Here is a 24,495-nt window from a genome sequence, read left to right as displayed (position 1 = left end):
GTAAAGTTTTTTTGTGTTTGTAGTCCACTTTGTTTCTGCTTCCTGGAATTTAAAAAAAGTCTGTATACATTTGGTTTAAGTTGATATTCCGGTGTACTTTACCTCTTGTTTGTCACATATCAAATGAAATACCACTTGAGGTGTTTGGCACTATTACAGCTTACATTGCTAAAATAGACTCACTATGTCTGCAGAGCAGGAAAATATAAGCCTGTAGGAGAAACTTTTTGAGCTTTGTAAGTTTTGTAACTTAGAAACACGACAGACAACATGTGATTTTATTAGTGATGATCGTACATCTCATAAACAGGAGAGATATATTTAATATTAAACACAGCTTCAAAAAGAATTTTTTAATTTTAAAAAACATCAACACAGATCAGTGAGCTTTAATCTTGATAAAACTGTTTAATTCTAATGACACAGGGATATAAACAGTTTTTTGAGTATAGTTTATGAATATGTATGCTCCTCTGAACAAGTATGGAGGTTTTGAAGGCAGTTTTTTTTACACGTGGTGCGGAAAATTCAATCAGAAAGGTGATGGACTCCCCTTAAAATAAGCTTAACCCATAAATTGCATTGTGCATGTACATATTTGTTTCTGAAGCAGAGTTTTGACACCTATTGTCAGCGGTTGCCTTGTTGGTAATGCTGACTCAACCTAACTCATGTCAGTCTAGTACAGGGGTCTTCAACCTGTGGCTCTGGGGCCTCCTGCGGCTCTTTGACTCCTTTGCTGTGGCTTCTTGAAGCTTTGGAAAAATCATATTGTTTTTTTTTTTTTTTTTTTTTTGGGATATTCTTTTTTTCTAACAGAGGGTATAGGTGATTTTTGAAATCACAATTTTTTGTTTATTTTTATTTTACTTTTTAAGTTTCAAACTTAAAAAAAATATATTTTTTTGTTATTATCATTATTTAAAATTTAAAACATTTTAAAAGATGATATTAAAAATATATTAACATTAATGATTCTAGACCTACTCGTGTTTTTGGAAAGTGTCCTGACATAACGTTTGTTTGTACAAATAAAGACTGATTGATTGATTGATTGATTGATTTCAAAATATTCGCAAACTTTTTAAATTTCAAACTTTTTTGACATTTTGCAAATTTATTAAGAACAATGTACAACTTCATAAATTCAAAAAGCTTCAAGTTTAGGTTTTTACCAGACTTTATAACTATATTTATAATTTTATACACCTTTTTGTCTTTATTGTGAAGAAAAAGGGTTTTTTTTTGGCTCTTGAACAACTTCAATCCAGATAAACAAAGGCATAATGGCTCCTATGAGGGTAAAGGTTACAGACCCCTGGTCTAGTATAAGGTAGAGAGGTCAGGGTGAGGCAGTTCTTTAGCCCTTTTGATAAAAGCCACAGTATGCCTACCCATCTGTAATGTCAGTGAAACAGTGAAAGAGCTTACCTCTGTACCAATAAAGAAACTAGCAATTCAGACAAAATTTATGTGATATGTGGGGCCTGATGCTTCTGCAGCTAGCCTCAAGCAGACGTGCAGTTTGTAACACTTCTGCATTAAGACTGGAGGTTATCAGTGATTGTTTGGTTGAGCCTCATTGATCAGCAATTATTTTGTGGCACCATAAGTAGATACTACAACTTTTGAATTCATTTTGGGTGAATTAAGTTTGCGCTAATTGACTCCTTAAGGATGGTATCATTGTTAGAGAAAATATACGTAGAGAAAGGACCCAACTGCAGAAAACTAAACACATTTGTTAAACAAAATTCTCAAAAAAATAAAATCCTTATAATGGGGAGATGGAGGGAATCTGAACTACGGAACTACAAAATGAAATAGGAAACACAAGATTAAACACCTTAGAAAAGAATCAGTAAGAATAAGACATAGAGTATAACTGTTGTCATAAAAATGCTGGATAAATCCACCAGGCAGTTAAACACAAGGTATACACACAAAAAATGGCACCACAGGATGGATAAAAATTTCATTTTGCTTTTCAAAAAGAAAAAAAAGGGAGATATCAATAAGTGCCATGAACAAGTAATTTCCAGCCAATAAGCAAATTGCTAACACAATGAAAGAATTGTGTTGCCATGAACAGAATATAAGGAGAAAAAATGGGGTATTTGGCAGAGGAGTGTCTAAAGGACATGTTTAAAAAGTTAGTGCAGTATTGTAAAAATTACTGGTGAACATCTACCAGCTTTGGTGGTAGATTTTACCACCAGCACTGAGTGTCACTGGTTGCTCCTTGCATCAGCTTTTCAGCAGTTGCTTCAGCAGACCTGGCTGTAAACGATGGCACACTTTTTTCATTCATTTATTTGGTTACTTTAATTTAGAGGGGTAACCTATTGCTGTGCTTGTGTTATAGCTTAAGTCTTTTGTATTGCATAAGCAGGATGTTATGTTTTTGTATTTATTTTATTTTGTTGCTTACATGAAAACCCAAAGATTTTGCTATATCTGCCCCTTAAAAAGTAAGGTTCAAATTATTCAGAGCACATAAAATAGGTCAGTTTTTTAAAGTAATCTCTATATGATCAATCATTTCTGCATTGCGACCGCTATGAAGGGTATCACTCAGCCTACATCAAAGAACTGAGCCGGTAACATTAGGGACGTGTTGGTTGAAGTAGGCTACCTATTAGATGTTAGCAGAGGCTATAGCAGGGGGAGTCGGGGCCAGGAGGAGGGGAGCTTGCTCTGTGATGTGCACTCGTTATACTGTTCACTGGCGCTGTGACGATAAGCAGGCAGCGGACGAGGATGCTCTGTTGTCTGGTGCGCACTCTCCTGTCTCCTGCTCTCCATCACCATGGAAGAGCTTAATTAATGCACAGGCTTTATGAGTCCCTCCTGTTCCCGGAGCTGATGATCGGTAAACCGCCATTGTTTGACACCGGACCTGCGTTATTCGCCCTCCGAAACACTGGACCCGTGTTAAAGACCGGAGAGGACCGCGGCTGAATCGTAAAGTCTTCAGAAAAGGTAACTACACGGTGCGGTTTCTGCTCCACAAACTGAAGTTAGCCTCTTAGCATAGCTGCGTTCACGCAAGCAGGGAATGATGATGCTTTTTTATTAGGCTACTGTCCGAGGACAGCAGTTTTTAATGGCCACTTTCCCACTCGACGCTGTCACGTTTTGTGGATTAAGTGGACAGGATCCATCGCCTGCCATGGAGGATACAGTGAAACGAATTCATTTGAACAGAGCCTGGTCAACCCGGCCGATGTAAACTGAGGTGTGCTTTGGTCATGTGGACTGTCCGCTGTATTAGCCCCAAGTGTAAGAGCATCATTGATTGAGGTTTGTTGTAATAATGATGCCAGCTGTTTCTGTGGACCATCTGACGTCTGTGCGCTGCTCAGTTTTCACTATAAGCGCCCGGAGCCAGGCTGTCATTTCACATCATTTTTTGGGGCAGATTTCACCATATCCTACCTTGTTTGTGTCCAAGGAGAAATACGAGGACGCCTGATGATAGCTGTTTTGTCACGAGCCGCTCATAGAAATGTCAGTGTACATTTCATGATGGGTGCTTAGTCGACGTTTTTGATGCAGCAGTGAAATTAATAATCCAAAATAAGCGCATTTAGTACGCATTTTTACCACACTGAGCTCGCACTAGCTCTGGCTTCATGGGGGCTGCATCGTAGCACAAAGAAGAGGCAGCCTATCCAGCTCCAGACGTGTAGACATACAATACATTATAAACACTGGTATCACGTAGCTCTACGCTATAGGAAGATTAATTCATCCTGGAGAAAGGCTGCAATGTGACCTTTAGTGTTTCTTCCTCTGCGGGGCCTGCTCGCAGTTCAAGGACTTACACAACTGATGTGACCAAGTGATATCTGACAGTGGCAGCTCTGAATCTAACAGCTTATTCTGTGTCGCTCTTTGTGTTTTGGCTTGAGCTGCATGTCGCCTGCCTTCATCTTTTCCCTCTCTGAATATGTTGAGGGTCAGAAAATTTCAGATTGTCGGCTAAATTTAGACTGCTGATAGCAACATTAGAGTCAGGCCAAGCTGCCATGTTTTTAGTGTTTTACTGCTTATTTTCACAAGTTTCCAGCTACACAAGGATACATTTTGCATCTACAATAGATAAAATCATAGAATAATCTTAATCCTTTATCAAACGAGACATAAGTGGTTCACATACCACCCAACACCTATTTATCTTATTCTGTTATCTTTTGTACCGTCTTTTACACCGCATAAAGAAAACTTGAAAGTATCTCAAACATTTGTGCAGAAATCACAAGCTGTAAACACCAGTACAAATTAACTGACTGCCTTTTCACTCCACTCCCCTAGCTTCTGTGCCCATTTGAAGCAGCTGATCTGCTGTATTCAAGGAGGACAACACTAAATATCTCATTCAAAAATAGCCACTTGATTAATGCATATACATTTCTTATCTATTGAGCATATTTGTATGAGGTTGGTGTGCGAAAGGATGAATGAAAATGGTGGATGATAAATGAGAATATGAATAAAGGGTAGTAAAAGAATAAGTAAGGTTGATCACAGAAAGTATCAACATTTATACTCTCATTTAACATGCAAAATTGGATTTTTATATTTTGAGAGCATGACACAACTTGATCATATTTCTTAAAAGTCTGAATCAAAGCTTTGTGTGTGCAAATGTTTTAGCTGAAGATGATTGTTTAGCTGTTGGAGCTTTGTGTTGCTGCCATACTTGACCAGGTCTCAATTGCATTAACCTGGCTACATGGCTACAATGGAAAATCAAAGGCAGCTCCAACACAAATAAATGTGGAAGTGTTTAAAAAAACAGAATGGGTCATCTTGGAGGTGTGAGAGGATTTCAAGCAGGTGTAGCATTTAAAAAGAACAAAGCCAAGACACTTTGCTCTCCATACCTTATCTTTTTTTTAATATTATGTATGATTATTTGTGTGGTTGTGTCTTTTGTTTTAGGAGATGCCCAGTGAATGGCACCAAAGGCATTCTGTTTAACTTGAAGAGGGTATGGTAATAAATGCACTGACACCTGTATGTCTCATCTTTTCTTAACTCCAGGGGCAAATTATGCCAGCAGCACCAGAGTCGCTCCCCCTGGTGACGAGCCAGCTCATTGGTCAGACTCCTCTGCCCTCTTCTAGCCTCCCTGTCTACCCTGGCAGATCCATGCTGCTGGATGCTCCTCACAGAGCCACGCCCGCACCATGAGCGCCAACGGGCCCGCCCCAGACCCAGCCCCTGCTGCGGCCCCAGAGGCCCCTCCCGCCTCGACCCCTGCCCCTGCTGCAGCCCCTGCTGCGGCCCCGGCCCCGGCTCCTGCAGCACCGTCCGCTCCTCCTGCACTGCCCTCCCAAACGTCCACCACCATCCCGGTAGGTGCGTTGGCACAGAAGAAGCGGCAGCAGTATGCCAAAAGCAAGAAACAGGGCAGCAACGCCAACAGCAGGCCAGCCAGGGCTCTGTTCTGCCTAACCCTCAACAACCCAATACGTAGGGCCTGCATCAGCCTGGTGGAGTGGAAGTATCCTTTACTGTGGCTTTGTGTGGCTGGGGATCATGGATGAAGGATAAGATTTAATTATGATAAGTAAATTTTCATGTTGAGGATTGAAATTGCCTTTTTATTCATTGAAAAGACCCAAACAGGTTAACAGTGAATGAAAGAGACACTGAGATTACTGAGTTACTGTCTTTCAAGTTTACCTTAGAATCAAGTATTTCTTCTTCTTCTTCTTTTTTTTTTTCCAAAACTTGATCATGATTTTGATCATGGCTATGACTGCTAGTAAGACAATACAAGAGATTTAAAGACATGTCTAAGGACATTTTTTTGGTACACTGTTGGCTTGCAATGAGCAGAATTATAGTTGTACATGTTTAAGTTTATGTTCCTACATACAGTACTTGATCTCAGTTCAGTGTTTATACTATCTTTAAGTTTAAGCTTTGATAGGGTTTGAGAGTTTTGCCTGTAGTGCTTTGTAAAGGACAGAATGCAAATTGTAGGTAGACATAGAGTAAGCTCATTTCCCTCTGTTATTGTTGGAAATGGTAACATAAAATGCAAAAAACAACAACAACAACAACATTTTTTAATACAAAAGATCAAAAGTCAATTGATCTTAAAATATACAGGAAGAGTAAAATATTATGTGACAGTCTGGGGGGGGTTTGTTGCGAGAGCAGATGCTGTCATCGCAAAAGCCACCGGATGGTATAAAGGAGATTGCCTCACGTGCGTTGCAGAGAAACGTTTCATAATCCACCTTTGTGTGTTGGCCCAAAAAATGTCAATGGGGATTTACAACCAGCACACTTTGTGAGAAGCGGCTGTATCACAGCTTTCTGATGGACTACATACAACAACTGTATAGTGCTTATTATCTTTACTCTGAGAGAGTGACAGAAGAGTGAACTGAGTTTAAGTGTTACTCGCTAACTCCTCAACACATTTTCAGGTTGTCTGTTCATCTGTTGGATTCCCTTGAGTTAGATTTATGCTAAGGTTAAATCTAAATCTTTGGCTAAAAAATCTGTTTTGACATTAGGATCTGATGATTAGAATTTGATAACCAAATGTCAAGTCAATGTGATCTCTGAACAGAAATTATTTAACTTAAATTATAAAATTCCCTAAGCTAATATTGCTGCAAATGTGCGAAGAGATGAAGGGATATGTTGCAACATAGTAATTTCAAAAGTCAAAGGTGAACTTCATTTTGACACCAGAATGAGCTCCACAAACGCTTTTCTGGATGTTTTCTTGTGTTATGGTAAATGTCATATCCCTAGAAAGATTCAAAGAACATGCGGCACGGAAAATGATCAGTTTTGATGTGGTGCAGGAAACTAATCAGGGCAACAAATCCTTTTTATAGTGGCAAACTGCCAGGCTTGGCAGGAAGTTACAAAGTTTTAGTTTGATCTAGTTTAGTTTTTATAACATATTGCTGAAATGTACAATGTAACTTTTATTAAGTCTGTTATATTTCTTGCTGATGCAAAAGTAGGATCAGATCAAAAAAAAACTTCATAGTGCTCTGATGAACAGCCATCATAATAACCCTGCCCCACATCAGTTCAGTATTTCTGATTGGTGCGATCTGCATTAGGTGGACTGGACAGGAAGAGACTGTGACACTCCTGCTCAAGTAAATCAAACATGAGCTTTTAGATTTGTCTGCTTCCTGGGCTTGTGCTAAGTCTCACTAAAGATAAGCTCCCCTAAAAAACAAACAGATCATTTATGGTTTTGTTTTGCAGTTTAAGGCTTAAGTCACTGAAAAAGCAATATCAGGAGAAATCTCAACTGTCCCAACTTCTTTGTGTATCTTGCTAATTTTATCATGTGAGTAAGTAATATGGCATCACTTGTGCATAAGTTTTGGTATCTCTACAAGGGATTTGACAAAGTTTTGACATCATTATTTTACCTTTTTGAAAGAATTTCTCCTGCCTTTGTGTTTTCCTTAACCTCTGTCCTCAGGCCATTTGATATCTTTATATTAATTGCTATTTTTGCCAACTGTATGGCCTTAGCTGTCTATGTCCCCTTCCCTGAAGATGATTCAAACTCCACAAACCACGACCTGGTGAGTCGCTTGTGCATGTCTACTCATTCATCCTTGGCGTCAGTTATGCATCATCTTCCTATAGACTTTTAGAGCTTACATTGTCTAACCTTTTTGCTGTGTGGTTTGAATTAAGGGTTATCTTTTGTAAAATGGATGAATTAACTTCATGTTAGAAATATAAAAAGATATTTGTGCTGTGTTTGAGACAGGGGTGGGCAGAAGGATAAAAAGATTATCTCTCGTGGTGCCTGTTGATGTCTTTTTGTTCGCTTAGCTTTTATCTGCTCTATTTGTTAAATTGTTTCAAAATGCATAAAAACTGTGTCATTACTTCTTAATCCTCTTTTGGGTGATGGTGTTTGATTGCATCACCTTTTCAAGGTAAAGTCAGAGATTTTGCAGGAAAAGTAAGATGGTGCACACTCTGTATTGCTTCATCATGCAGATTTGAAGAGTGTGCTGTGCCTACACAGAGAAACACTTTGACAACTATCCTCATCGGTGCTTTATCATGTCACACTCTCCCTGTACAGAGGTTTTATTCAGCTTTTTATTTTTAGACTTCTCCTCCCTGCACCACTCTGTGCACCTTGCAAATTTATGTCCATGTGATGAACTATGGGTGATGTAGTAATGTAAGCATTGTTCCACAGCTGAGAACAAGTGCACCCTGAGAAAGGCAGACAAACACGGTGAATGTGGTCCTTACACGAGCAGAATGTAGCTCTAGTGGTTAATGATTCATGGGCTGTTTAAGTGAGTCGGCACACATCTGAATATTCTGGAAAGCTTGGTCTGGATTCAGGTTTATGTCAGAGAAAGGTGGACCAGCCTATTTTATAGCACAGGTTGAAGTGTTTTTATTTTGGACCTTCAGTGCAAGATCATGTACAGCTTTGGAACACAGTGTGTATTCGGTCTGCCTTAGAGAAGTAGGGTGTGCTGCAGCTCTGCTTGTTTGACCTCCTGGAGGGTGACCTCAGGGTGTTTGTTTGCACACTGGTGCATCAGGGGAAAGTGGGCCATCTGGGACATTACAGTGTCTGCCACAGTTTATCCACAGTCAGGGTTAGTCTGGGAGTTTGAAAGAGTTGAAGTGTCCTTAAGATATCAGCTTTAAGAATAAAGGGAACAAAGTTATCCAAGTATGAATAAATCAGAATAGATGTTATTGTGATTAGGCATAAGGAATTCAATTGTTATACAAAAATTTCAAATATATTTCAGATAAAAGGCATCCTAAGAGTACAAAGAAGGATAAGAGTCATATTAAGGATGAAAAACGTAGATTCTGATAATAAAAATAGCAACACTATGAAAATAAATTCATGTTTTCCTCAAAACAAAATCATAATTGCATCAAATAGTTGTAAACTTATGAGGAAAAGGTGCAATGCAATGAGATATCTATATATTTAGGATGATAAATATATTAGAAAAAGTCATAACTTAATAAGTAACGAGTTATAATGGCTGGTTATGGTTTATCTGTCTAAAACATCATGTAGAGGGATAACGAGAGAGCAGTAATCTGCCTGTGCTAAACTGAGGAATGTGGAAAATCATGTGAAGTTGAACCCAACAGCTGATGACTGTTTCTGGCACAAATGATTCAAAATCCTGAAACTTTTGACAATGGACTGCTGTGCTGAGATTTTTTTGAAGCCTATACCAACTTCACAGGATACTCAATACTTTTCATTTGGCACAAGTGGCTTGCGTATTTCTGATCTTCCTCTGCAGAATAATGTAGTTGTTCCAAATCAGAGTTAGGTACACCTGGGGGTTTGAATAAAATGTTTTCAAATCCATATTCAATCTAGTATTGTAAATATAAACACAAAATGGGGGTTAAATTAAATATCGAAGTCATGCCAACAGATTTTTTTCATCTTTTTTTTTTTTTTTACATTTCTCTATTGCCATAGACCTCTGTTGTGACTAGGCCAGGATAATAACGGTAACAGTGGTGGAAGATCACTTTGGGAAACAGTGCATAAAGGAAGTCAGATTTTCTACTAATCAGCTAAATTAAACATCACAGCCATTTTTGTTTATTTTTGTCTGTTTATAGATTCGCTTATTTGTGTATTTCCATAGCAGGGGGTTGCAGACTGAAAAGTGTATTTCAAATTTAAAAATGAATTTTATTCAAAATTTTTGACTTTGTTCTCCATCTCTTAATATTTTCCTCCTTTAACATGGCCACCAAACTTTGTCATATACAGTCAAAGACAAGCTCAAACCTCAGCTTGAGGCTTGAGGCTAGCTGCAAAAGCCACAGAAAACTAATAATATGGTAGAACATCTGGTGGAAAAAACATTTTAAATACGGCATCCACCACCTTTGGGTTCTCTTGAGAATCTATGGGCTGTGACCACGTTTGATACAGTCCCTGGTTTGAGATGTGACTCACTTCTGTTTGTCCAAGCATCAAGACGAAAAGTTGAAATTGTGCCTTTTTTCAAATATCACGATGTCCAAGATCACATTCAAGGGTGTCTCAGAGACTAAAGTCTCACTCAAGTAATGACCAAGAGGCATCAAGCTAAATCACTGAGCTTTCTGAGAGAGGGATCTGTACCCCAGCCTTCATAATGCAAACCAAAACTGTAACTTAAAACAAATCATCGATAGCTTGACGTTTTTCGGCAGCTGTGTATGTTATGACTTTGAAATAACTGTGTAATATTTACTCTGCTTTAATAGACCTTGGACTTGTTATCATTGAACAAGGGTCAGGTTGGATTTGTGGAAGCACTGCTTAGGAAAAAGCATGATGTCACATTATGTGCTCTGTCTATCAGGTGATCCTGGACTAAGCAGAATCATTAATGCTCATTAAAAGCTTAATGGATAAGATTATTAAGCAGGGATGAGAGGGGATGATGAGTATTAGATGTACATTACATTGTTTATCATAAGGTGTATTTTTTAGTGAAGTCAAGAACAGGCCTAACTTTTACGAAAATGCTTATATGTATTCTTTTTTTACTGCACTATATATATTTTTGCTGATCTATACTGATCCTTAGAGCTATACACACAGCAGCACACTGCTTTCACAGGACTTGGGTTTAATTCTGCCTTGTCAACATTAAATCAGACACCAGGGGTGAATAATGCATCCTTTACCTTTTTCAGCAGAGGCAGAACAATAGATACTTTGTAGGGCAGGTGTGCCAGCTTGGCCTTGTTGTTCTACCTAGCTCAGGCCGTAGTCACAGGAGGAGTGTTAACAAGAAAAACGCTGAGCTAGTTTTTGCTGTGGTGGCTGTCGTGAAGATTGCTATTTCACACCATTCTGCTCTGCAGCCTCACAGGTGGACTAAAGACTGATATGAAACCTGAGGAGAGCTGCAGAGAGGCTGGTCATGTTAAGCAAGGATGAAATGATAGCATTAGCCTGCAAGCTAGATTTTAGTCAGGGACATGTTGGTGTAACTGAACACAAAGAGACACTGAAACCCTGCAGTGCATACTTCCAGGGTTTTTTAGACTCTGTGTGTGTGTGTTGATATATACTAAAACACATTTTTATCATTGTCTTTGTCTTGGTCTTTTGTGGCCTGGCTCAAAAGAGGAGATGAAGTACACAGTTACTTTAACAATACAGAGTTGGTTACAAAAGGAAGTGCCATTAACTCAAACCATACAGGGAGGTTGAGGTGTGTGTCTGAGTGGAAGATGAGTGGAGGATATTGTACACCATGACATAAACTATAAAGGCGCCCAAAGCCAGCTAAGCAATACCACACATCAACTGCTTAATCTTATTTACACCTGGAGGCCTGGCTAGGCAGCAAACCTCGCGTATCAGTGACCTGCAGGGAGACCTACGCAGAGCAGAGATTAGCAGATGAACATAAATGAAGCAAATGACACATTTTGACACTGTTTTTTTTTTCTTTTTCATCACTACCCTAGACATGGACTCACCAGCTCAAGTGTCTTGATACATTTACCCCTTTATCAGAGTTGATTTTAGCCCAGTAGCCTTCTCTCACGTCTGTGCCTGGTTACTGGCATCACTTCCAGACTCTGAAGACCAGCCTGAACAGGAAAAAGAACATTTTTATTTTGCTGTGGCAACCATAGACTGTATCGAGTGGACAGCATGGCTTCACCATTGCACGGTTTTGAAGCCAAAATACCCCTGTCACAGGCGCAGCCTTTGGTGGTAGTTGTGTGGCCTGCACAGTAGAGACTGTGAGGGACTCTGGGAGAATCTGAGTGGAGCCAGGTGACAAAAATAGTTATATATATATTTTTTTCAAGAGTCTAATCTTTTCTTGACTCTACCTTCCGACATATTTAACAATCCCCCCAAAAAATACGCCTGAACGGCAGCTGTCAATCATCATTAAACGTGACGTACAACCTTGATTTTTACCTCTTATAACTACTGAAAAGAAAACTTTTCAGAACAAGGCAGCCAAATGACATCTTAAAATCACCACAACAATCGGATGTGAGAAACATTTCTACAAGGTGTGTTGATTTTTGAAAGTTTGACCACAGCCCATCTGGAATGACTGGAGAGCCAGGGGCAATTTTTGTGGCGACCTCACTTCAAGCCGAGCAAGATGACGTCCATTTATTTTTACAGTCTATGGTGGCAACAGGCAGAGGTGAAATGTGCTGGACTTCTTTTTGCATATGTGATCATGTTGCCCTTACCGTTCAGAAACTATTGCCGTTTTGTCACAGCCACTCTTTCCAAAAATCATTGTTTATAATCAATAAGAGAAACATAGAGGTCTGACTCTGTTCTGGGGGTTTGCTGCCTTTCCACGTGCCTAAACAGCAGGGAGCTGGGGTAGGGAGAGCACACCTTGTTGCCACACCACACTGAGCTTGACTTCATGGCCCACCTGAACTAACCCTACGTTCAGTTGCTTTGGAGTTTTGACCTGTCAGAATCAAATATTTAACACAATCCAACAACAAAAAAACATGCACAAGGTTATTTTTATTGTAAAGGTTTGTCGTCTTTTGTTTTATCACTTTATATCGTTCTTACTATGCTGAACAATATGACCATGCATTGCTTATACCACATATATTTTAGGCTAATAGTGCGGATAGTTTGCTGCATTATCGACCATGAACTCTTAAATCCATTCATTCTGTGCTGCACTGTAAACATAGAGCCTCAGTTCTGCAGAATTCCTGGGAGTTAAACAGGACAATGCTGCAAAGTCACACAGGCCTAAATAGCATGAGTCTTCTCTCTTGTCAGAAGGCTTGCTTAAATGCAGCAGCTCATTATATATAGGACATAAAATCATCCCCTGGCAGAACACAGGGTCAAGAGACTTTGAGGCCTTCTACCACCAGGAGGCACAAGTGAGTAACAGGATGTCGCCAACACATGCACACTTAAACATCTTCAGTAACTCAGAGTCATTTCTTCTTCTACCAAGAGCTGCCTGTCATTGCTTTTCCTTTGTTTAGTCATGTCCCTACAATAGTAACAAGCGTAGACACGTGACTCCTGCTGTCCTGCACCCACCTTGTCTCGGGGACAGACAAATCGCCTGTATCCTCCTGCCTTTGCTTTAAGGTCATTTCTGACTTATCTATCTGCGACTCGACACCCCGGGCAGCTCCTGCTGAAGGTAGCTGAGCAAAACAATGACCTTTTCATGGTGAATATGATTCATACGTCTCATCCCTCGTAGGGTAACATGCAGCGAATGGCGTATGGTATCATGCAGTGTATGCCCGTACCACTGTTATTGCATAACTGTGGTGCCGCAGAGCTATTTATTTTTACTGGGGACAAAAGGACACAAACATGTACAGAGTGAAATGTCCGCATACAAACCGAGAGAGGTCATTTGGACAGCAAAAGACCCTTAGTGTACAGTAGCTTGGATGTTACAATTTGAATGTGTCAGCGTTTCTTAATCATTCAGCTAATTATTCTTCATACGTCAGAGGAGGGAGTGCTGGTGGACCATTGTTTCCTGGTTTAAGAAGAGCCTTGTAGACGATGACATTGGTTGTCACAACAAGCTGCAGGAGTAATAACTTAGAGAAAGGTGGGGTCACAAAGAGGTGTCATTGAGAACAGCTGACCTTAAACCTTGTTAAAGGTTAACAACTGAGGTCCAATACCTCATGCTTACATGCTTGTCATTTTAATGTTACTGTGTTTAACTCTGACACATGAACTGACTGCAAAGTTATCTTACTCTTAAATTGAGATAACCTGAGTTGACATTTTTGCAAGTGTACAAAATGCTGAGCTCTTAAAAAGCCAACGGTACTCTGTTGAAGGAAGTTGTATGTTAAGAATGTGCCATTCTCCAAAAAACTACTATAATAATTCTAAAGATAGTGCTCTCTATGAGATATTATTTTCAGTATGTATCCTGGCCAGTGTTTGTGAGCATCATGAGTAGACAAATATTCAATCACAGCAGAAAACTAACCACATACATTTGTCATCAGATATTTCTTATGCTGACAGTTTGTTTAGACATGCACAACTTTTGGCGTGACACACTCACACACACACACACCAAGAAAAAAAGAGTGTATTTTGACCATCAGTATTACCCAAATCTCATTCACACACCCCTGGCAAACAGCAATTATTTTTTTAGCCTGCATAGAGGAAAATAGCTTTTGTCGTTTTCAAGCTGAGGATTTCTTGTTTACAATTATTCTATCTTTTTACTTTTAGAAAATCAAAGGTTCATTTTTTTTTCGATAAAGAGATGTTTTGTTGCTGAACAATTTAATACAACAGAAAAGTAAGTGCTCACATCTCATTTGAGCTTTCATCCCACTGCTTTGTCTGTCAGGGAGGATTAATAGTTAAAAAGTCTGATGCAAGTAAGTCTGCAGATTTCACAGTTTTGAGAAACAGCATTACTCATTGTGTTGAAATAAAACAAAAATGACCTATAATGGCTATAAAAATGTTTGCAGCTCAAATTTGTTGAAGTCAACATATAAAAATGATATTGTGCTTGATGAAATCTGTTCAGGTTCATGCTTTATCTATGGTTAAAATAATGTATTTATCACAACTGTTACATTTATTTATTGATAATCAAGATCATGGTAGTAAAAAATCAAGAGTCATATAAAGTGTTCTCCAAGCTAAATGCTGGTTGAACATTTCTTGTACAGAAAATGTTGTACACATTAACACCCAGCTTGATTGGATGATCAGGAAACTCTTGGCGGTCATCAGTCATAAGCCCTCAGGTGCCACCTCAAAGGTACCATGACCCTGTCTGTATTTACACTTAGTTTTGTTGTTTGCTGCTGCTGTGTTTTGATGTAGGAAGGTACCATGTGCTGCTGGTTTAGTCTGAGGGAGTGGATGGAGTGTGTTTCCATATGAGGAGTGCTGCTGAGCATCATGTGCCAGTGTTTGGGTTGTGCGTGTCAAGAAGGGTGTAAATGTGTACATCTGTGACTGATATAGCTTTGTGTGTGTGTGTGTGCGCGTTTATGTGTGTGCGTGTGTGTGTATGCGATTAACGGCTGGCACAGGCAGCAGTGTCTGAACTGTGGACTCCCATAGAGATGATGGTAGAAGTATGTGTTTAGTCACTTAACGTAACTGCTCATTTGTGGCTCACACTAGCTCTGTCCCTGCTTGTTATCTCTGGATGTGTGTCGGTGTGTGTCGGTGTGTGTGTGTGTGTGTGTGTGTGTGTGTGTGTGTGTGTGTGTGTGTGTGTGCGTGTGCGTGTGTGTGCGTGTGTGTGTGTGTGTGTGTGTGTGTGTGTGGGTGTATCAGTGTGTAGAGGAAGTCTTGATTGTGTTGGCTTTGTGTGCATACTGTGTGAAAATGCAGCCACGGAGAGCATAGCATGTACACAGTGTGTGTGTGTGTGTGTGTGTGTGTGTGTGTGTGTGTGTGTGTGTGTGTGTGTGTGTGTGTGTGTGTGTGTGTGTGTGTGTGTGTGTGTGTGTGTGTGTGTGTGTGTGTGTGTGTGTGTGAAATAGGCTTTATTTATTGAAGCCACGGATGATTTTTTATTTCAAAAGCAGCCTTGCTTAATTATTTGATTTCTCGTGAACACTAGGCAGCATCCAATAAATTCAAAGTATGACTGACTATATCTACATCCATCCGTCCATCCATTTTCTGTACCGCATATCCTCGCGGGTGGCTGGAGCCAATACCAGCTGTCATCGGGCAAGAGGCGGGGTGTACCCTGGACTGGTTGCCAGCCAATCCCAGGGCACTATATCACAAGTTTTTGTTTAGGCTTACTAATATTTGTGCCGTGTTGTTCTGTCCTTGATGCAGTAACTATTTTAGTCATGCACGTTACACAGAAGTAAACATAGATGCCCCTTCTTATATTTTGAAGTATACATCAAACCCACACAAATGAGAATAGATTCACAAATTTTGTATGATCTCTGCTCTATTTCTGCAGTTAACCATTACCAATCTGTTTTTGTGTTCACACAGCTAATATATAATCTTAAATTAATTAATAAATTAATTTTATAAAGCTTAAGTCCAGACAGGGACATTTTTGTTTAAATAATTGATTGAAAGCATACAATAAGTTGTGTTAATGACTCTGTTCTGGGAGCCCTTCCGTGTGCATAACGTGGAATACCAAAGCCTGGGGTGGGCAGAACAAGACTCATGAAGATTCCTATAAGTGCTGCTTAATGCCAAGATGCCATCTTAGGAAGTTTTATTATTGGACTTAAGCTAGATGTCCATAGACCTGTCACGATAACAAATTTTGCTAGATGATAATTTTCCAAAATATTATTGCCGATAAACGATATTATTGTCAATATTATTTTGATTTTTTATCCATTTTTTCATTGATGTAATTATGATAAATGGGATAATAAAGTGAGTGCACCATATCAAAAGCAAGAAACTTTAATTTCTTAAGAGTATTTAACTGTAATTAAAAGGTCAGGATCTTTTAAATAAAATGAATTAAACAAAAAATATAATAAATTTAACAAACAAGAAAGAGAAAAAAAAGACAATGAAAATGAAATGTACTCTCTTTTAGAAAAAAATACATGTCAATGAAAATGATTAATACTAATCAAAAACAATAAAACACAGACCCTGTCTCTGAAGAAAAAAACAAAACTCCAAAAAAAGCAACAATAAAAACTATAGCCTAAATAAAAGGGAACTTATATAGTTCCTGAATTGTTTGTACCATGTACTTTTTCCCAGTCAATCCGTACTGTCTGTCAAACATTTTAACATTTCTGGCTTTCAACCGTATTGAAGGGCTGCATTTCTTTGGCAATGTAGCTGTCTTTGAGCGCCCACCATTTGGCGCTTTTATTTCTATTTACTTTGCAGACCAAAAGCCTCAGTAAGAGCTGATTGTCAAAGAACAGGCTCCACTGCATTTCCCCTTTTTCTTCTTCGTCGCCACTATTTTCAAACAAATGCGACATATCAGTTCGTTGGTGTTCATGAGCTCACACTTTGTTCATTCTGATAAAAAACAAAATATTCCCACACTGGGACTGTGGCAGGCGGCTTAAGAACCGTATCTTTCGTGTCATCACTCATATTAGCGTGTTTCCTCCTTACCCCTCAGGAAGCTCACTTCAGCTCTCTTCGTGTGAACGCGCGAGCAGCCCCGCTTTCACCCAAAAGATTGTATTTTTGGCAGATGCTCACTCCGCTATAAATCTGCTAAATCCACTATAGAACCTATGCACCCCTATGTTAGGAAAGATAGACATAGTGAGCCATCTTCTGGTCGAAAGAGAGGAGGAAAACAAACATGCATGCACGTGTCAGTTTATCGAGGCTGGCAAACTTACCGAGGACGTTTTTATTCATTGTTCGGTTAATTGATTTATTGATTATCGTGACAGGCCTAGATGTCCATCAGGCGTTTGCAGCAGAAAACAGTACTTTGTGTTTTGAAGAAAGAAAAAGATTCCTTATCTTTGTGGCCTCGGCACGTGCTTTGAGATTAGTTAACGGTTGGCCACGTATTGCTTGATTGAAAGCTATAACCGAATATCGTCTGCATAACAATGGAAAATGTATGAAAAGCTCCCTCATGAAATTTCCTACATAATATGACAAAAGTTGTTCCTAAAATTTTCAAATTCTGACCGACCATATTGTGCATGGAGGAGTTATATGCCACATCCTGAATTGACAGACTAAAAGTTACATTCCTGGTAAGTAGGCCTGCACAATATATCGTTTGAACATCGCCATCGCAATATGCACATGTGCAATAGTCACATCGCGCATGTGATGCGACTCGCATTTCCCCCATTTATTGGAGAAATGGAAAAAAAGCAACTGAAATTGAAACCTATTCTATTTTGTACAGAGACATGGCCTCCTGGATCACTTTCATATACAGCAATCTTCATCATTCACAGATAAACCCCCTTTGCCTGGATTTAACTGTATTATAGGAATACAATGGTGTCATTGTGAGTCAACCAAATTCTTCCCAAACAGAGCTATTCAAGTCATCTGGTGATTTTTTTTTTTTTTAATATCGCAATAAATCGCAATATATCGCAACCCCAAAAAAAATCTCAATGTCAGTTTTTTCCAATATCGTGCAGCCCTACTGGTAAGTGTTTCATGCCGTGACACTGTCTGCAAGTTTTTGTTGTGGGCTGAGCAATGCTAAATCATACACTTTCTGAGTCCTCATTTCTTCCAACTAAACTGTTTGATCTAAGCAGAGATCACTGCAAAAGATGCAAGTGAAACACAAATGTGACCACCAGAACTCTGCTCCACACTGTATGACAGATACAGTTTTCAGTCTAGTTGTACTTTGAGTCTTCTGGGAGTTTCATTGACTCGTTGGTTACACTGGCGGCCTAGACTTGTCAGTTCACTCTGAAAATTTCTTGTTAAAGACTTGTTTGTATGTGTACTGCACACCTGGGTAAGTGGGTGCCACACAGAGCTAGATCACAGGGCCTTTTGTGTGCAGATGGTTGGGTCACATTGTGGTTTCATGAATTGTTGTTCTACATTCCTGACCATATGATGTCGGGCTCAAACCAGATTTGTGTCCGTTCTGTCTCTGCTCCTTTACTCACGTTGGTTGTGTGTTCAGTCAAAGTAGCAGGACAGCTGGAGCCATGAGATGATAACAATGAAAATGAGCCTCTTCTCATTTATGTTTGGCTGTAAAACCACAACCATGTTGTCCCCTAGCCCTACTTGGCTCATTATGTCAGTTTGTTGTTCCAATAAAGTTAACTTTGATGGATCCTCTAAAGGTCAACTGGATATTAAAATTTGGTTTTAGTTTACAACTTCCTGTCCAGCTTCATCTGCTCTGTGCAAACTGATGCATTGTTGCTCAGGCATCAAGGAATAAGAGAAGTTTTACATAGCCAGTCCCTTTTGACACATTAACTTGAACTGAAACCTATTAGATCAGATATTGTGATGGGATGGTAACAGATCTTGTGTGATGTGGCCGTAATTGCAATTAGGGCCACAACAAAACAAACAAAAAAGGTATTGAGAATAAATCCTAAATGTTAAGAGATTAAAGTAGTTGTATTTTAATTTTAGAGTGTTTAGAGTATGTTATGATAAGTATAAAGTTTTTTTAAATTTAGCGGAAAGTCATAAATCACATTAGCCTGTATGCGACATTACAACTATTTGCCCTGTTTGTGGTAGTGTGGCATATTGTCACTGATTAAACAGATACTGTACAAACTGTTGATCATGAGTAGATGTATGTTACACAATTTATTACACATTTTATCTTCATTCATTACCTCTGCCAAGGAGGTTATGTTTTTGGAAGAGTTTGTCCGTCTGTCTGTTTATCTTTGAACAACATAACTCAAAAAGTAACTAACAGATCTTGATGACATTTTCAGGAAATGTTCAAAATGGGATAAAGAAGAAGTGATTACATTTTGGAGGTGATCCGGATCATCATCTGGATCCAGGATTCTTTTAAAGGATTCTGTATCATTGGGAGATAGGGTCATTTATGCTATATGTGTATATAACTCCACGATAAATGGTCGAATTACTTTGCAAAACAATACAAGACAAGGTCACCATAATTTCTGACAGATGTAAAAGTACGATCCAGATCCTGTTAATATTCTGGATACTAAGATCTGGAATTTGAAATATATACTGGGTCATCATAATTTTCAACACTGTCAGGTAAAAATTATCGTACAAACCTGCAACTAACACCACATTGTAGCAGACAGTCTGCTGAAAGGGAGTATAATGTTCAAGTAGGACTAAAGTGTTGTGTGACAATCACAATATGCTTGGCGGAGGTTTGCGCTCTCTGAGTGCTTTTCTAGTCTATATTCTACTATTTTAACTTCACATGTGTAACTAAAACTATCGCTTTTCTTAAACGCCACTTTGTATCTTAGTGTTAATATTGTGTTATTAGGTTTTATAATTTACACACTTGGATCAACTTCAGTGGATTTAAAATTCTCTTTATAATTAAGTGTGTGTGTGTGTGTGCGTGTGTTCCTTGGCTTGGATATATGAGGGAGACTGAACATGACGGAGTCAAAGAGATGAATTTAACATTTGAGGAGCACTAACAAAAGATGACACCAAATCAAATCAGAGGAGTTTTTGTCGACTACAAATTAAAAACTGGTCCCAAACTCTCAGAAGGAGCAGTGGAGTAGACACCTGCTTATTTCTGCTCCCGTCCGTCCCACCACTCATCCATGTTCACTACATTTCCTTGACGTAGCGTGTATCAGGTAAAATGTATGACCTAAGCAGAGGCTTGTCTTGTTGCTTGTCTAATTGTGTGCATCATGTTGCACTGTGCCAAAGAGTCTTTTGATTCTGAGTTCAGCGCCTGTTTTGGTTTCCATGACAGCTACATGTCATACGTGCTTCCTTACAAGGACAGACATCTGCAAGCACTACAGCTCTGCAGTAATGAAGCGCTCACATTTACAGGCGCACTTTGTAGATTGAATCACAAAGAGAGGGAAAAGAAAAAGCAGAGGGTTAAAAGAGGGGATATAAGTTTTTATGTGTTCTGTTTGCATTCTGTGTTCATGTTTTGGGGAGTCAGAAATGTGTTGGCCTGATTGAAATAAGATTTGATTTTTATTCAAGGTTGTAGGTTTGCCTTTTTCTCTATCCTGATAGTTGTCTGAATGCATAAGGCACAATTACACAGCATCAAAGGAAGCTGTGTTGCTGTTCAAAGTATTCTAAACCTCTTCATAACCTAAGGAGAGTGCTCGGCTGCAGCGTTTTAAAAACTATGAAAACATCTTCATCGTACAACTGCATACTGTTCAACCTTGCGTCTTTGGTAAAACTTTGGGGCAAATCTACATCAGCGAGCTTATGCAACACACACTCAGTGAGGTGTTTGCTTGCTTTGTGAAGACATTCACTCAGTAGTGTGGGTATACCTTGGATGACCTGCACTTGAAGTGTTTTCCTTGGCAGAGTGACATCCACATCTTCACACAACTCCTGACTGCCCACACACGCACACACATATAAAACTTGTGTGTACACTATAAACGCACACAGGCACATGCTGTAAACAAACACATGAGCCCAGCTGTACGGAGTGATGAAGAGCAAGATGCAAGAGCAGATGTGTGATTGTTGCATATTTTATGTTGTAATAATTAAATTTATTCAAGTAGAAAAAGAAATATTTCCTCTCTTCTGTCACTGGTTTATTGTTGCATTTAGTCTGCCGGCTGATGTTGGAACAATAAAAGCAATGTGCAGACATGTGGGTGAACTTCCGAATGAAATTATAAATAAACTGTGATAGAATGTGTAATAATTGTACGTAAAATCAGCTGGTGATGCAGCAGACCTTATTTAAAGATTAACAAGATAAACACAAACCCACATGCGTCATACGCTCCAACAGGCTCCAAGACTGCACACTGAAGCACACGTATTTAATGTGCAAACCTGCAGGAGTGGGCGGTGAAGAAGCACTAAATTCTGGCTGCCCTAACCCCCCTGGCTTGGCTACATGGTCCTGACTGATCTGTACAGACAGGGGAAGTAAAGGGAGTGAAAGAGGGATGGAGATGTGGGAAGCATGGAGTAAGGGAAGAGGTGTAGCAGCAGAGAGATGTAGGAAGTAGTATAGAATAAACTGTGTTTGCGGTCAGAATCAGATTTTCCAAGAGTAACCCGCTTTCAAACTGTCCCTGAGGTTATGACTGAACTCATGTGTCAGCTGCTGATGTCACACAGAGCTGCAGGTTACATACATTGACTGTGTATCGATTCCCTATCCCATAGTACTATGCAGTGTATGGATTGCACTGACATGTCTGTTATTGCTTGTGTTTGTTCTGCGTGTAAGCACAGTGGTCGCACACAGATATCAAACATGCATGATGTCACTGTGACTCATGTGACTGTGGGCTCACCATCACATGCTTGCTTTTTACACAGCGAAAGGTAGTGACACTGAGGTGGTCACGCAATCAGCAAGAACGCCAGCATAATATTCTTCATCAGAAGTGTATCTTGACATCTGTATACTAGATGTCCATCAAAAAAATGTTTAATCAGATTGAGCTTGATTCTATGAACCACTTTTAGTATTTTTCGAGCACAGAACGGCAAGTTTCTCAGGTTACTTCAACTCAAAATGAGACATTTCTGGATTTTTCAAATGTGTTCAGTTTTCAAAACAAACCTCATGAATCTGAGGACATACCTTTGGGCTTTGGAAGATTTAAATTGACATTTTTCAAAAATTCCTTTGTCTTTTAATCTTTATGTCATCCTCAATGACAGATATCTGCCAGCTTGAACATCTTCATTCAGATTTAACTGACGCGTTTTATCAAGGCCTATCAAGGAATTTATAAACAAGCATTACTGTTACATGAAATCAGCTTAGTAAATTTGGTAAGGATGATTGCAAATTTAGAGATCCCGTTAGTTAGATGAAAAAGTTTTTATTTTGCTTACTTTTATCATTCACTCTTTTCCATCTCCATTAATGAAGTTTGAAGATATTTTATTGTACAAGTCCCTCTCCTGATGTCTTCATGTTATCACTGTTACATCTAATGCACTGAGATTTATTGCAGACATCAGTCGGGTTCACTGCTGTGCCTGGTTGACTCCTAAATTTTCAGATTTATTGTTATGATTGAGGCTTTTAGGGCTAATACGCTTCTCTTGTTATCTACTTCACAGTATTTTACAGCTATGAGGTGCTTAGTGGCAAGTTTAAAAGGAGAATGATGAGCTTTGACACAAGATAGATACAGCTGTGATCTTGACATAGGCCATTGTGCTGTTGGGTATAGAGAGCATGATCCCTTTAGCTAAAGATTTAAGCGATTTTACCAGAGATGGCCAGCATTATCAAAAGATGATTTAAGCCAAAAACTAATTTTTGTCAAGAAAAAAAAAGAAAAAAAAAAGAAGACTTTGGCCATTATTTTAAAAAGGTGACGACATGGAGCTAACTTTAGCCCAGACCTTTCCAATAATAAAGGTAAACCAAAAAGGCTACTACAACTGTTATACATAGGGATGAGTACCTTTCACATTTGTAATGATATGGTACCAATGCCCGGTACCTGGCAATAGGTACAGGTACTTAACAGTACCAATTGTCGGAACATATTTTGGCTGTATGTGGTAAAAACTATAAATTTGTTCAATAATAAAATCTCTATTTTTCAATTTAACATAGTTCACCTTCAATATATAACCTTGCAATGCTGTGTTCATGTCCAGCATGGAAAATCGCCTACTCTTCCACTCCCTCACAGTCACAAGGATGCATTTAGGTACCTAAACATGGTACCTTTTGATTTCACGTGAATCGGTACCCGGTACTTTTGACAGAATTTGTTCGGTACCTTTAAGAGTACCTAAATCGATACCTATCCCTAGTTATACAAAACAGTTTAACTTGTGTAAGTAAACAAAAGAAGTTGAAATGTATTACAGACAACATCTCTGAGTTGTTGTATTCTTTTATAATCTTGGGCAGTTGACATAATGTGTGGATTTTAGATGTAACAGAATTTACATTTACTCTTATTCTTACTGTCTTTAAGCTAGGCTAAAGGCTCCACTTCCGAACTCTCATGCACAAGTGTTTTTTCTTTTACAGACATCAAGGACGAAAGGGGTGTGGTTTACAGTTCCCAGCAAATTTTGATTTGTATCTGGTTTTAGATCGAACTGACCTGACTTTAGAGACTTAACTCAGTTTTTTTATACTAAGCTATCAGAAATAATGAGCTAATTTTAAATTAATACCAAAGAACAGAACTAATCACACTTCATTATACTCCATGACCTCACTAGTCACTGAGCATGCAATCGATCAAGCAGCTTTGTAAATGAATGAAGACACCTTTACACAGAGACATCCTCTGGTAAGTTCCCTCTGGTAGTGAAATAATAAAGTATGATTTTTCTTTAACAAAAAAACAAAAACAAAAAAACAAACGCCTCTTTACCCCTGTAAAAGCTTGTAAAGCATGCCAACAGTTTTGATTGATTTAGTATGCTGCTGCTTAAACAAGTAACTTCCACGCTGCATGACTAGATTACATTCTGCAGGCAGGGAGGGAACCTTTCTTTCTCAAAAATATTGATATGTGACTAATTTTTTTCAGTTGATAAAAAATACAGTAATTATGTTAATCATGTTTTTCATAGTTGAAGGTACATCTAATTTCAATTAACTGTAAATGTACATTGAACTGAAAACACCCAAGAGCTGTAATTAGATTCATATTTCTGCTCTTGTTGGGGGAGTCTGCAATTTAAGACTGACTTTATTTAGATAATAAATGATAATGTATGAACAATGGCTTTCTAATTGCAACACAGGCTGTTTTATTGTCTTTCTATGGCTCCCATTCTACATTTTATTACTCCGCACTAAATTTGATTTGGGATATTCTGTGTGTTGTCTGGAAGGAGAT

The 24,495-nt window shown here is 38.8% G+C and overlaps 1 protein-coding gene across 7 annotated transcripts in view; it reads left to right on the top strand.

Moving 5' to 3' along the window:
- Positions 1-2,691: 2,691 nt before the first annotated feature.
- Positions 2,692-24,495, top strand: part of cacna1da (calcium channel, voltage-dependent, L type, alpha 1D subunit, a) — a 71,181-nt gene continuing 49,377 nt past the window's right edge. For 4 of the 7 annotated variants that reach the window (XM_074683913.1, XM_074683839.1, XM_074683593.1 and 1 more), the window contains exons 1-3: positions 2,693-2,982; positions 5,050-5,512; positions 7,478-7,583. In XM_074683913.1, the coding sequence (XP_074540014.1) occupies positions 5,196-5,512; positions 7,478-7,583 (423 nt within the window). In that variant the 5' untranslated portion in view covers positions 2,693-2,982; positions 5,050-5,195. Of the gene's footprint in view, positions 2,983-5,049; positions 5,513-7,477; positions 7,584-24,495 lie in introns of all 7 variants that reach the window. The other 3 variants (XM_074684076.1, XM_074683990.1, XM_074683677.1) reach the window with 2 other exon arrangements.

Source organism: Halichoeres trimaculatus, unplaced genomic scaffold (assembly GCF_033239565.1).
Source record: "Halichoeres trimaculatus isolate MK-OKI-2021-1 unplaced genomic scaffold, fHalTri1.1 fHalTri1_scaffold_1, whole genome shotgun sequence".
Lineage (NCBI taxonomy): Eukaryota > Metazoa > Chordata > Actinopteri > Labriformes > Labridae > Halichoeres > Halichoeres trimaculatus.
The sequence above is the reverse complement of the archived record's forward strand: the minus strand, read 5'-3'. Positions and strand labels throughout refer to the sequence as shown.